The 14093-nt window shown below is 43.0% G+C and overlaps 1 protein-coding gene across 1 annotated transcript in view; it reads right to left on the bottom strand.

The window, feature by feature from the left end:
• Window positions 1-13342, bottom strand: part of LOC134911704 (opsin-5-like) — a 113383-nt gene extending 100041 nt beyond the window's left edge. Inside the window, exons 1-2 of the mRNA XM_063919778.1 lie at window positions 13138-13342; window positions 4594-4799 (exon numbers count right to left, since the gene is read on the bottom strand). Of these exons, the coding sequence (XP_063775848.1) occupies window positions 4594-4799; window positions 13138-13258 (327 nt within the window). The 5' untranslated portion in view covers window positions 13259-13342. The remainder of the gene's footprint in view (window positions 1-4593; window positions 4800-13137) is intronic.
• Window positions 13343-14093: the final 751 nt, after the last annotated feature.

Genomic DNA, 14093 nt, shown 5'->3' with positions numbered 1-14093 from the left:
GTCCATTAGAGAAAACTTTTGCTGTTGCGATCAGGTCTCAGTTAGGCCCATGACCCTTAGAGAGTGGGAGCGGGCCCAGTAATTGTTATTGGGGCCATGGCCAAATACGGGAGGCAAAGCCACACCCTCTAAAAAATATAACATGCCTGGCACTATGTATTACTAGGGGGGAAGCCGCATGCTGTGTGAATGGGAGAGCAGCGGAGAGGACAGAGTGCTGCCACGCTCACGTTGCTCCCCATGGAGCCAGGTGGGGAGTGGCTGGGGATGTGCAGGAGCTGGAAGGGCATGGTGGCCCTGATGGGCTTCAGTAGACGGCTGGCGTTGCTGTTGGGAGGTAAGCCAGAGTCGTGCTTTACTCGTGGGTGAGTGAAAGAATGAGGATGGCAGGGTGTACTTCGGAGTCCCCCCACACTGTTACTCAGCTGCCAGTGACGCTGCTGCTACTTTTCGGATGGCTGACGACTGTCCCAGGAAAGTTGAGGGCCCAGGTAAGTTGCTGAGGGGAATAGTGTCCCTCTTTGCAGTGTAGCCGAGACCCGGGCCCCTGCCCCCCCCCACCCCACCCTCCAATAAGCACAGGCCCAGGTAAACAGTACCTGCTCCCACCCCTCTTGACGCTACTGAATGAAGAAGTAATCTACATTCTTCACCTATGAACAGACACAATGAGGGCTACAGGACATCACTATATTATTTACATTTATAGACACATTTTAGTAGTGTGTAACACCTTTGTGCTGTGACACAGCTTTATAAAAGTGTTCTGCCAGTGCCAAAATAATGAACCTGTCTCTTCCTGGTGTTACCTGGCATTATTATGGAAATGTTGCTGGAGAATATCAGGCCTTAGGCAGGGCAGGAGTCTGTTTCCCATAATGGGTTATATGATGCTGGGACTGATATTTAGAATTTTACAATTGGACAAATTCTATGTAAATAGTACATGCTCAAAAAGAAATAGATGCAATGGGGTAAATTTACTAAGGTGGGAGTTTTTCTTGGAACTGGTGATGTTGCCCATAGCAACCAATCAGATTCTATTTTTTTCTAGAAGCAGCTACATAAATGTTACGTAGAATCTGATTGGTTGCTAGAGGCAGCATAACCAGTTCTAAAAAACTCCCACCTTAGTAAATTTACGCAATTTTGTGCAGCTGGCAGAGATGTTCCCAGATCTGCAGTTGCAGCAAATACGCCAGATTTACACAGGATAAAACAGTAGTATACAGACAGCATATGTGTCTAGTTTATACTTTGGCAATGTTAGTAGCAAATGCTTATGTTACAGTACACAATTCATGCAAACAGTACTTTAACATAGTATATCATATACATAACACAGTCTCAGTGCCTGTGTCTGAACAGTGGGGGTAATTCCAAGTTGATCGCAGCAGGATTTTTGATAGCAATTGGGCAAAACCATGTGCACTGCAGGGGAGGCAGATATAACATGTGCAGAGAGAGTTAGATTTGGGTGTGGTGAGTTCAATCTGCAATCTAAATTGCAGTGTAAAAATAAAGCAGCCAGTATTTACCCTGCACAGAAACAAAATAACCCACCCAAATCTAACGCTCTCTGCACATGTTATATCTGCCTCCCCTGCAGTGCACATGGTTTTGCCCAATTGCTATCAAAAATCTTGCTGCGATCATCTTGGAATTACCCCCAGTGTTATTAATAAATATTGAAGTCCCATTTACCATGTAAAACACATCCACTACGACCAAATGCAAACATTAATTAATTATTGTTAATCGATAGCAGTAGACACGCTACTAATATAGTATCAGTGGTTGGGAACAAAACGCAATTAGTCAATGAGAAGTGACTTATGATTGTCATCATCATACGTGTGTATTTTACACAAGTGTGTGTATATATATATAGCGTCATTATCATAAATGTGTATTTTACACAAATGTGTATTTTGCATCATATTTGTGTAAACGTGCACTTACTATACTCTTCCTATACTTGCACATCCACATCCTTCACACAGTACGTGACTGAATCTGTACACAGATGGAAGTGGAAGCAGTACAAAAATGTATAGTTGCTCAAACTATACAACAGCCCCTAAGTAGTTATACTGTTGATAATCGAAAGATTTAAAGATTTTATTTGCATGAATAAAAGTAATTCCAAACCCTCTGTGCTCTAGGTCACCAGATTACACATAAATTACTCATGAAACCCCACATGCTCATTCCCATTGATGCAAGACCTCCTTCCCAAACACTTTAACCAGGGACAAATTAAGGCTTGTGGGGTTCCCAGGGGAACTAGGTTGTGGGCCCCCACCAACAAAATTGATCCTAAGCCCCCCCCTCCCAGACACACACACACACATACACACACACACACACACACACACACACACACACACACACTTTCCATCCAATGCTCTCCTGTGCAGACGGTGCATATCGGAGGTCGTGCCTCCGGCAACAGCCACTCCAGGTCCAGGGTGATGGTGTTCATGGACTTCTGTACGTGAGTGCTGCTTTCTGTGTCTGCAGTGTGCTCTGCTGCACAGGGTTTACACTCATGTCTCTCCACTGCAATACAGTTAATACAGCCGGAATTCACCAAGAATCAGCCAAGGACAAAGTTTGTGCAGTGTGGGGGCCCTGGGAGGCAACAGTCCCCTCTGCCTGCCCGCCCCCCTTCCATAATCTGGCCCTGACTTTAACAGTTGAAAAGAAAAGGTTTCTAAACACTAACAAGTAGAAAAAAATGTAAAGAAAACAGCTAAAGAATGGAATATTTAAAAAATAAATAAGTAAAAGGAAATATCTGATTAATGAATATAATTAATAGAAATGTGCATTATCCCACCCAGTATATATTCTTGGAATCATGCATTGCATCTAAATACACATCTCTTAGTGCTGTACACATCATACAATACTATATATAAAACAATACAGTAAATACATACTAGTATATGAGTATAGTGTTAGAATGTGACTTACAAAGCTGTACACTGTAGAGCAGGGGTGGGCAATTATTTCAGCTGGGGGGCCGCTTAACACTTCCAGTGAATAGTCGAGGGCCACACACAAAATATCTTGTAAAATCGGGTCTGAACTGCGCATGCACCGCAATGTGCAGGCGCGTCGGTCTGCAGCGACGGGATGGTACGAACAAAGCGATCACACAGTGATTGACAGGAAGAGGACGTTTGTGGGTGGCAATTGGCCGTTTTAGAGGAGTGTCCGCAAAAATGAAGGAGGGACCAGGCGTTTGGAGGGAGGGTTTCTGACGTCAGCTCCGGTCCCGATCATCGCACTGGAAGAGTAAGTCCTGAGCTGTGCAGAAACTGCACAAACTTCTGTTTGTGCAGCTTTCTGCAGATGTGATCACACCCCTGCACAGCGATTACCCCCACCCCCTGTAGGCGGTGACTACCTGATCGCAGCAGTGCAAAAATTGCCTGCTAGCGATCAGGTCTGAATTAGGCCCATAGTTATGTATATAACTATAAAAACATAGTGTATATATATATATATATATATATATAGAAAGGAACTATATATATATATATATATATATATATATATAAAACATACACCACAATATACATTACATACGTAGTTTTTTTACAGGCAAATACAAAATGTCTAAAAAAAACACATATAATAAATAAATAAATAAATAAAAAACAGTGCTGAAAACAAACAGCATCCTGTGTAATGCTGGTATTCACAGCTCCTGTCTCTCCCTGGGCACAGTTACTAGCTTCCCCCCCCCGACCCATATAGCAGTCTCTACCACCACCCCCCCACCCATATAGCAGTCCCAACACCTCTTCACCCCCTTCCCCTAAACCCGTATAGCAGTCCCTAATCTCCCTCCCTCTCCTCTCTCCCCCCCCCCCCCCGAACCAATAAAGCAGTCTTTTAAAGTTAGCCACAGATCCCTGTACCTTTTTTACAGTGGCAGATCCGCTGCCCAGATGATCCGCTGCCAGATTCCCGCTGCCCGCTGTGCCGCACCGAGTCGCTGCTGCCTGCTGCCCAGTCCTGCCATGGCCCCGCCCCCCGTGCCGCCCAGCGCCTGACGTCACAGTGGAAATCCCGGTCAGCAGGCCCTGTGACGTGACCGGGATTTCCTCTGCGGCGCCGTGTCTGGGAGCTATGTAGCGCAATGACGAGCGGCTCAACCAGTCGGGCCGCTTGTCATTGCACACTGGTGTGAGACAGCGGGGCCAGGTAGAATCGGTTCGCGGGCCGCATCCGGCCCGCGGGCCGCACGTTGCCCACCCCTACTGTAGAGTGATGTTTCTTTGTTAGGCATCATTTTGCACCACGTAACACAACACTTCACATCAAACATTAGAGAATGTGCAAAGGTACAATGCTCAGAAGAGCATCAGGCTGCAGGATGATGGAGAGCCTGGGCGCTAGTAGTTGACTAGAATTAACCAGTCACATAAGGTCTGCTGCTGTGACCTCACCTCTTGCCAAGAGATGCCGGAGACAGGATTAAGAATCATGGTCTTCAGTTCACAAGCAGACTGAATAATTACATTGTGTTTCTTGTAAACTGAAAAAGAAATACACACCCAGACATACATGGACTCCTACCTGACATGTCCATATTGATGTAATGAGAAAGCCATCATCTCTGAAAACATTAAAGATATCAATGATGCCTCTGGAATAGCCAAACACTGACACACTGGCATCGGACACCGCCAAGTTAAAAGTAAGATAGTCAGTAGGCAGCAAGCTGGCCCTCTGTTTGTATAATATAAATATAACGATACTGTTGCCAAACCATGACATCCATCCTAAAGAAAAATAAGAGATAAATATGATGAGTATATGAATATTAATACAGGTTGAGTATCCCATATCTAAATATTCTGAAATATGGAATATTCCGAAAGACAGAATTTCTTGAGTGAGACTGAGACAGTGAAACCTTTGTTTTTTGATGACTCAATGTACACAAACTTTGTTTACTACACAAAAATATTAAAAATATTGTATTAAATGACGTTCAGGCTGTGTGTATAAGGTGTATATGGAACATAAATGAATTGTGTGAATGTAGACACACTTTGTTTAATGCACAAGGTTATTAAAAATATTGGCTAAAATTACGTTCAGGCTGTGTGTATAAGGTGTATATGTAACATAAATGCATTCTGTGCTCAGACTTAGGTCCTGTCGCCATGATATCTCATTATGGTATGCAATTATTCCAAAATACGGAAAAATCCCATATCCAAAATACTTCTGGTCCCAAGAATTTTGGATATGGAATACTCAACCTGTATATGGAAAAGGTTGCAACCATTTTTAACAATGAATTATTCTCCTTAAAGGACAGCTTCTCTTACCCACTCTCCATACATGCAAATACTTTAATGCTGTATTACTCCCCTAAAAGGAGTTAAGTGCATTTGGGGGATATTAATTTAATGTGAGCACTTCAAGGCTATTATGTGATGACTGATGTAGGGGCTAATGTTATGTGGGGACTGCTGCGTGGAGTCTAATGTTATGTTGGGACTGGTGTATGGGGGCTAATGTTATGTGGGGACTGCTGCGTGGAGACCATTATGTGGGGACTGCTGTGTGGAGTCTAATGTTATGTTGGGACTGGTGTATGGGGGCTAATGTTATGTGGGGACTGCTGCGTGGAGACCATTATGTGGGGACTGCTGTGTGGAGTCTAATGTTATGTTGGGACTGGTGTATGGGGGTTAATGTTATATGGGGACTGCTGCGTGGAGACCATTATGTGGGGACTGCTGTGTGGAGTCTAATGTTATGTTGGGACTGGTGTATGGGGGCTAATGTTATGTGGGGACTGCTGCGTGGAGACCATTATGTGGGGACTGCTGTGTGGAGTCTAATGTTATGTTGGGACTGCTGTATGGGGGCTAATGTTATGTGGGGACTGCTGTGTGGAGACTTTTATGTGGGGTCTGCTGTGTGGAGTCTAATGTTATGAGGGGACTGGTGTTCTGGGGCTAATGTTATATGGGGACTGATGTGTGATGGCTAATGTTAGTGGGGATAGGTATGTGGGCCTAATGTTATGTAGGGACTGGTGCATGGGAGTAATGTTATATGGGAACTGGGGTGTAATGGCTAATGTTATAAAGGGAGTGGTGTGTGGGGGCTAATGTTAGTAGGGATGGGTGTGTGGGGGATACTGTTATGTGTGGGGCTACTGTTATATGGGGACTGGTGCGTGTGTTTAATATTATATGGGGACTGGTGGGGGGTTAATGTTAGTGGAAACTACTGTGTGGGGCCTAATGTATGTGGGGACTGGTGTGTGGGGGCTAATGTTGTATGGGGACTGGTGTGTGGGGGCGAATGTTAGTGTGGACTGGTGTGTGGGGGCAATGGTATGTGGGGACTGGTGTATGGAGGTTAATGTTATATGAGGAGTGGTGTGTGGGGGCTAATGTTATATGAGGAGTGGGGTGTGGGGGCTAATGTTAGTGGGGACTGGTGTGTGGGGGCTAATGTTATGTGGGGGTCTAATGTTATGTGGGGACTGGTGCGTAGGGATAATGTTATATGGGGACTGGTGTGGGGGCTTATGTTAGTGGGGACTGCTGTGTGGAGTCTAATGTATGTGGGGGCTAATGTTATATGGGGAACAGTGTGGGGGCTAATGTTAGTAGGGACTGGTGTGTGGGGGATAATATAATTTGGAGATTGGTGTCTGAGAGGGATTAATGTTATATGGAGACTAGAATGTGGGGGCTAATGTTATGTGGAGTACAGGCTGAAGAGAGCAGCACAGCCTGGCAGATATCCCAACTTGGATCTTGGGGAACTGTCAGCAGCTGTCAGGTCTTTGTCAGGATAGTCAGGAAGCAAGGGCTGAAGAGAAGAGCTGCAGCTGCTGTTGCCAGGTAAGGAAGGGGGGACTCGGGCCCCTGCTGGGCCCCACCATCAGGCCTGGGCCCGGGTAAATAGTACCTGCTCCCCCTTTTCTTGGCACCTCTGCATGCAAGCGTATCAACTTTACTACTAAACATCTTTCTGCACATGTTCTGACATTAGGCCCTAGGAGTGTACCTTGCAGTAACAATGAAAACAGGCTGAACAAAGCCGCATCAAGTGCACTTCATAAATGAGTTCTAGAGGTAGAAGAATTGCTATTCATCAGAATACAGCCTAGAGAGCCACTAGGAGCCAGTGACTTCACCATGTGTTAGGCCTCTGCTGGGGTGTAGTACGGTATGCCGGCTGCCGGGCTCCCGCGACCAGCATACCGGCGCCGGGAGCCCGACCGCCGGCATACCGACAGTGTGACGAGTGTAAATGAGCCCCTTGCGGGCTCGCTGCGCTCGCCGCGCTGCGGGCACGGTCGCGCGCTACGCGCGCCACGCTATTTTATTCTCCCTCCAGGGGGGTCATGGACCCCCACGAGGGAGAATATATGTCGGTATGCCGGGTGCCGGGATTCTGGCGCCGGTATACTGTGCGCCGGGATCCCGACATTCGGCTCATAATGTCGGTATTATCTTAGACCACAAAGCTATACCCCTTTGTACACTATTACCGTTGAGCCGCTATGGCCGCTAGACTACGTGCACATGCTACGCACTTTGTACGCTATTTGCGAACAGAGTCCTGCACGTGGTATGCACTTGGCGTACGCACGCTGAGCTGAGTGTACGGAGTACACACAGCGAGCGCACACACAGTTGATAACCTTTAAACCTTGTTAATGATACAATGTAATAATATGCTTATACTTTAAACCTTTAGCAGCAAAGTATTGCAACGATGTTATACCTTTAAACCTTAAGTAGCACTGGCGATACAAAGTATCCGCAGTGCGTACACCTTATCAATGCTTATACACTTTAAACAGATTAAACTACTTTAAAGCCCATGCAGGAAAGTGAAAACACAACACTGATTTGTAGTTGAAACCATAGGGTTCTAAGGCCACCGTGGATTGATTCCAAAAGATAAAAACAATACAATTTATACACTACAGGCTAACAAGTAAATCTAAACAGAATAATGGCTACAGAGAATGTACGTACGTGAGAATATTCACAAGCGCAACCCGAATCCGGTCCTCCGCTGGTCATATAGATAGCGTTTAGAGTCTTCTGACCGGCCAGGCAACAATGGTCCTTTTATACACAACATGCATACACAATACAATGGTCACTGTAATCTCATTGTTCATTGGACACAGAGATATGTCTCCACATTACAGAAAAGGTCATAGGTGGATTTGAAAAGGTGGGCGATGTCATTCCCAACTGCTCTTGTGGGTGGTATCCTCTGGATTCCCGCCACATATGTAATTTACAGTAAATACAGTTAATGTTCATAATCTACTTTTGTACATAACTATACGCAGGAACAAGCGATCTTTCTCTAACTAACACCGGAATGTTACCCTCAAAATACCCTACAGCTGGATACTAGACATCACCTTCCAACCTTTATTTGACCCTTCCTATCATGCAAAGAGGAATCTCTCTGTCCAGGAACTGTTTAAACTAATAATACTCGCTGACATGGTCTAGGGGAACTATATCTAAAATATACGCTATATGGGTTAAATATGCAATGTTCTAATAATACGCTACACGCTTACAAACTCCGCCGTAAATACCCATATCGTGCGCATGATCGCCGGAGCGATCCTACGCAAATTGCGGATATGTGCACGCACGGCGGACTGAGTGCACGAGCAGCGGGCATGTTCATGGGGTTAGTACAAGGCATATGCATTATGATATTTTTCGACTTTGACACGGCATACTGAAGACCACCCCTCTGCTGGGATGGATGATCATGGTGTCCTTTTTTCAGTTTAAGTTTTCAGTGTCTCATAGGAGTATGGCCATAGGGGGTAATTCCAAGTTCATCGCAGCAGGAATTTTTTAGCAGTTGGGCAAAACCATGTGCACTGCAGGGGGAGGCAGATATAACATGTGCAGAGAGAGTTAGATTTGGGTGTGGTGTGTTCAATCTGCAATCTAATTTGCAGTGTAAAAATAAAGCAGCCACTATTTACCCTGCACAGAAATAAAATAACCCACCCAAATCTAACTCTTTCTGCACATGTTATATCTGCCTCCCCTGCAGTGCACATGGTTTTGCCCAACTGCTAAAAAAATTCCTGCTGCGATCAACTTGGAATTACCCCCATAGTGCAGGTAGCAAACACACCAACCTCAAAAAAGGGAGTTGTCATTTAACATTTCAGTGTATGTATGCATTTGTCCATTTGTTTGTATGTACGGATGGTGTGATGATTAGCATTACTACCTCACATCACTGAGATCATGGGTGATTCCCACCATTGGTATCATAAGATTATGCATAAGAAATAGGTCATAACGTATCCAAAATGTTAAATGAAGCTTTGGGATTTTCACAATTGTCAAAACAAGCTCATAAGAATCCATTCATTCCATTGTTTTTATGTGATTTTCAGGCTCCAGCAGCAGAGTATAAATAGCGAATAAGTGAGAACGAGTTCTGAATGTGTAAGGGATAAGAGTAGAATTCATTTTCTTGATCTCCATCCTCCTGTATTTGGGGCCTGATTCATGTTTGTAAATAAAGCAAAACAAGCAAGTAACTTTGGCCCAAAATGTATTAAAACTTAAAAAGTGATAAAGTGGAGACAGATAAAGGGGTCTATTCATGAAGCAGTGAAAAGTGTGGAGAACTGAGCAAGGGGAAACGTTTCCCGTGGCAACCAATCAGCTGCTCTGTATAATTTTATAGTATGCAAATTATAAATGTTACTTCAATGTTGATTGGTTGCCATGGGCAACTTCTCCACGGACTCACTTCTCCACACTTTTTACTGCTTCATGAATAGACACCAAAGAGTGATAAAGCACCAAACAGCCAGCTCCTAACTATAATTTTTCAAACAGAGCCTGTAACGTGACAGGAGCTGGTTGGTTGGTGCGTTGTCACTCTTTATCAGTCTCCACATTATCACTTTTAAAAGCTTAATACATTTGGGGGTCTATTCATGAACCAGTGAAAAAAGTGGAGAAGTGAGCCAGTGGAGAAGTTGCCCATGGCAACCAATCAGCTGCTCTGTATAATGTTAAAGTATGCAAATTATAAATGTTACATCAATGCTGATTGGTTGCCATGGGCAACTTCTCCACTAGCTCACTTCTCCACACTTTTCACTGCTTCATGAATAGACCGCTTGGGCCTTTGTGTCTAGAATAAACCATGTTTCCGTGCAAGGAGAGTGAATCCATTTAAAAAAATTTCTGTGCAGGGTAAATACTGGCTGCTTTTGCATGTAGCCAACAAATATTAGATAGCTTTATTTTTACACTGCACTTTAGATTTCAGTTTGAACACACCCCACCCAAATCAAACTCTCTCTGCACATGTTAAATCTGCCCCACCTACAGTGCAACCAGTGGCGTAAGTTTGTCCCAGTTGCCCGGAGGCAAGAAAAATATCGGTGCCCCCCATACACACACACACATATATATATATATATATATAGAGAGAGAAAGAGAGAGAGAGAGAGAGAGAGAGAGAGAGAGAGAACAGATCCGGCACTCATCAGTAAATAGCTGCTGGTATACGTGCTCCAGGGCCCTCCTTCCAGACCTTACTGACTATATATGCAGTGGAGATCAGTAGTGGCGGCAGTCAGGAGACGAATAAGTACTTATACGTCTCCTGAGTGCTGCCACTACTGATCTCCACTATATATATATATATATATATATATATATATATATTATATATACACACACACACACACACACACACACACACACACACACACATATTTGCTCCTGCATAGCAAGCCTGCAGATTCTAACTATATGAAGCTACTACAAAACCGTTGCAACTAGGTAGATCTATGTAGGGGTCCAGCCACACACTACATAGATCTGCTCAGTCACTCACAATGCTGATTATTTCTCTGACAATTAATTTGCAAGTGACATATCCAGGATTAGAACCCACAACCTATTACTCTGGAAACATGCACCTTACTGATGGAGATATCTGCTCTTGCATAGGAAGTATGAGAATTCTAACTACAGTATATGAAGTTACTTGTAATTGTCTGAGAAATAACTTCATATAGTTAGAATTCTCATGCTTCCTGTATAGGGGCAATAGCTTCATCAGTAAGGTGTCTGCTTCCAGTGTATCTATAATAAAGAGGGTGTGATTTGTAAGGTGTAGTGACTAGTGGGGAAGTTGGCTACGGAAGAGATACCGGCTGCTGTCATTTAACTTGATTAATGTCGCTGAACACATGTAACAGGAGGAGAGGTGCCCCCTTCAAAGCAGGAGTCCGGCGGCAGCTGACTCCATTGCCTCCCAGAGTTCTGCCTCTGAGTGCAACATGGTTTTGCCCAGTTGCTTGCTTTTTTGCTTTACTTACACTTTTGCTTTACCTTGGTTCCACAGTCACTCTGTCTCCAACAAACTAATTTGTTATAGGCTTTAATTTACTTTTGGTAAGTATGGAATTGGTCCAATCACAGGTAGAAACTTATACGTCTTGCATCAGTAAGAAAAATACAATGAAGTATAAACATGATATGACCGTGTCAGTTGTATGTAATGGTGACTTTAAAACAGCGCTCTCTCTTTCCCTCTCTCTCTCCCTGTTACATAATAACACATGTAGAAATATATGTCACAGCTTGCTTTACAACAGACCCCTATTCATTTATTCTCTACAGCTGTTGGGTTCTGCAAAAATCGTCATTGCAGGGTGACATGAGTGAAATGTGCAATGAGACATTGGTACATTTTGACATAATGGCCCTCATTCCGAGTTGTTCGCTCGTTCTTTTTCATCGCATCGCAGTGAAAATCCGCTTAGTACGCATGCGCAAAGTTCGCACTGCGACTGCGCCAAGTAACTTTACTATGAAGAAAGTATTTTTACTCACGGCTTTTTCTTCGCTCCGGCGATCGTAATGTGATTGACAGGAAATGGGTGTTACTGGGCGGAAACACAGCGTTTCAGGGGCGTGTGGCTGAAAACGCTACCGTTTCCGGAAAAAACGCAGGAGTGGCCGGGGAAACGGTGGGAGTGCCTGGGCGAACGCTGGGTGTGTTTGTGACGTCAACCAGGAACGACAAGCACTGAACTGATCGCACAGGCAGAGTAAGTCTGGAGCTACTCTGAAACTGCTAAGTAGTTAGTAATCGCAATATTGCGAATACATCGGTCGCAATTTTAAGAAGCTAAGATACACTCCCAGTAGGCGTAGGCTTAGCGTGTGCAACTCTGCTAAATTCGCCTTGCGACCGACCAACTCGGAATGAGGGCCAATATATGCAAACATGAGAGTGGTGATAAAATGTGCAGCTCTGAATTTCAACAGATCTACTTGTGCTAATGACAGATCCGCTTGTGCCTGATCACAGTTAGATGTGTAGTGTACTGGCAGAGGAAGATTGAGGACTTGTGTATGAAATTCCTAATTTTTTCTGTGCATGGTGATTATAATGTTTCCTGCAGTCAGTAGCAATTAAGCAATTTGTCTTTTGTAGTGATTATATTAATGAAAATCTTACTCTTATATTAAGGTATTTTGGTGGAAGAAAGTGTTTTCAATAAAGCAAAATAAACATTTCTTTAAATCTAATATCATAATTAACTAATAGGGAACATTTGTGTTTGTCATGCCATGACTCAATTAACTATATTTTATTTATCTGTTTTAGGAAATAACCGGGGACCTCATCAGTGACATGTGATGTAATACATTTGTTTTAGGAAATAACCGGTGACCTCATCAGTGTCATGAGACATAATGCATTTGTTTTAGGAAATAACCGGTGACCTCATCAGTGGCATGTGACATAATACATTTGTTTTAGGAAATAACCGGTGACCTCATCAGTGTCATGAGACATAATGCATTTGTTTTAGGAAATAACCGGTGACCTCATCAGTGGCATGTGACATAATACATTTGTTTTAGGAAATAACCGGTGATGTCATCAGTGGCATGTGACATAATACATTTTTTCAAACACAAGTTATGTTCTCAATAAAACATTTGGTCTTCCTCATAGTATAGTATACTGATCACTAACTCCGTGATAACTATGTTCATGATAAATAGCAATAAAATAGTAGCTTCATTATATCGCATTACATACCTAGGGTTAGTAGATATATGCCTATGACAGTCTCTCCTTGCTCTGAAATTGGATTTTCTTTTTGCGGTAGCGTCATGTTGTTGTTTCTCCATGGTGCCGGCCTTGGAAACTGTATGGACATTTTTGTACTATGTTGCTTGATTGTGGCAAATATAATGAATTACCTAGCCAATTGCATAAGTGGAGTCAATCTTTCTCCTGCCCAGCATTGGTTACTAGCTCCTGCCTTGCATTCTAAGATTAACAAATTATGGGAATCTTCTCAACAGAGAGCTAGATAAACGTTTGACCCCTCCTTCTAATCCGTTCTATAAATACATCACTTTGTGTCATTGGACAGAATATTCTGTAAGAGATCGGTCTATGAAAAGATGTCTTCTAAGATTACTGGATAGACATCAAAGTAATATAACAGCAGGTTGGGTCATTATCTTGTAAGGTTGTGTTCCTTAAGCTCCCTTTAGCCTTATTAACATACATGTTATAGGGGTTATAGATTATTTGATTGTTTAGCTCATTCAAATGTATAGTGTTGCTTTGTTTTTATTTTAATGATAATTGTACTTTATTTTTTATATATATATATATATATATATATATATATATATATTTACAGCCCACACAAGGCAGACATATGTTTCACTAAATGAAAAATGCAGGATAATTTGGAACACAGTTGGCAGCTTCAGCAAGGTGTCCAAATAATAAATAGCCAATTAGCCATGGAGATCACCACAAATGTAAGTTTCTTATTCATTTCACTGTGACAGTTCATTTCAATGGGTTTAATGTACCTGTGAGAACCCCAACAAAATGAATTTTCCATTGAATTTAATGCTTTTGCATGCATCAAAATGTTTCCCTTTTTTGCCTTTTTTTTGTCTTGAGTGTCTGAAACAAGTGAAAGCATATTATCACAATGATGTAATAAACTGATTTTACATGGATTCATTTAT

Source organism: Pseudophryne corroboree, chromosome 4 (genome assembly GCF_028390025.1).
Source record: "Pseudophryne corroboree isolate aPseCor3 chromosome 4, aPseCor3.hap2, whole genome shotgun sequence".
Classification (NCBI taxonomy): domain Eukaryota; kingdom Metazoa; phylum Chordata; class Amphibia; order Anura; family Myobatrachidae; genus Pseudophryne; species Pseudophryne corroboree.
The sequence above is the reverse complement of the archived record's forward strand: the minus strand, read 5'-3'. Positions and strand labels throughout refer to the sequence as shown.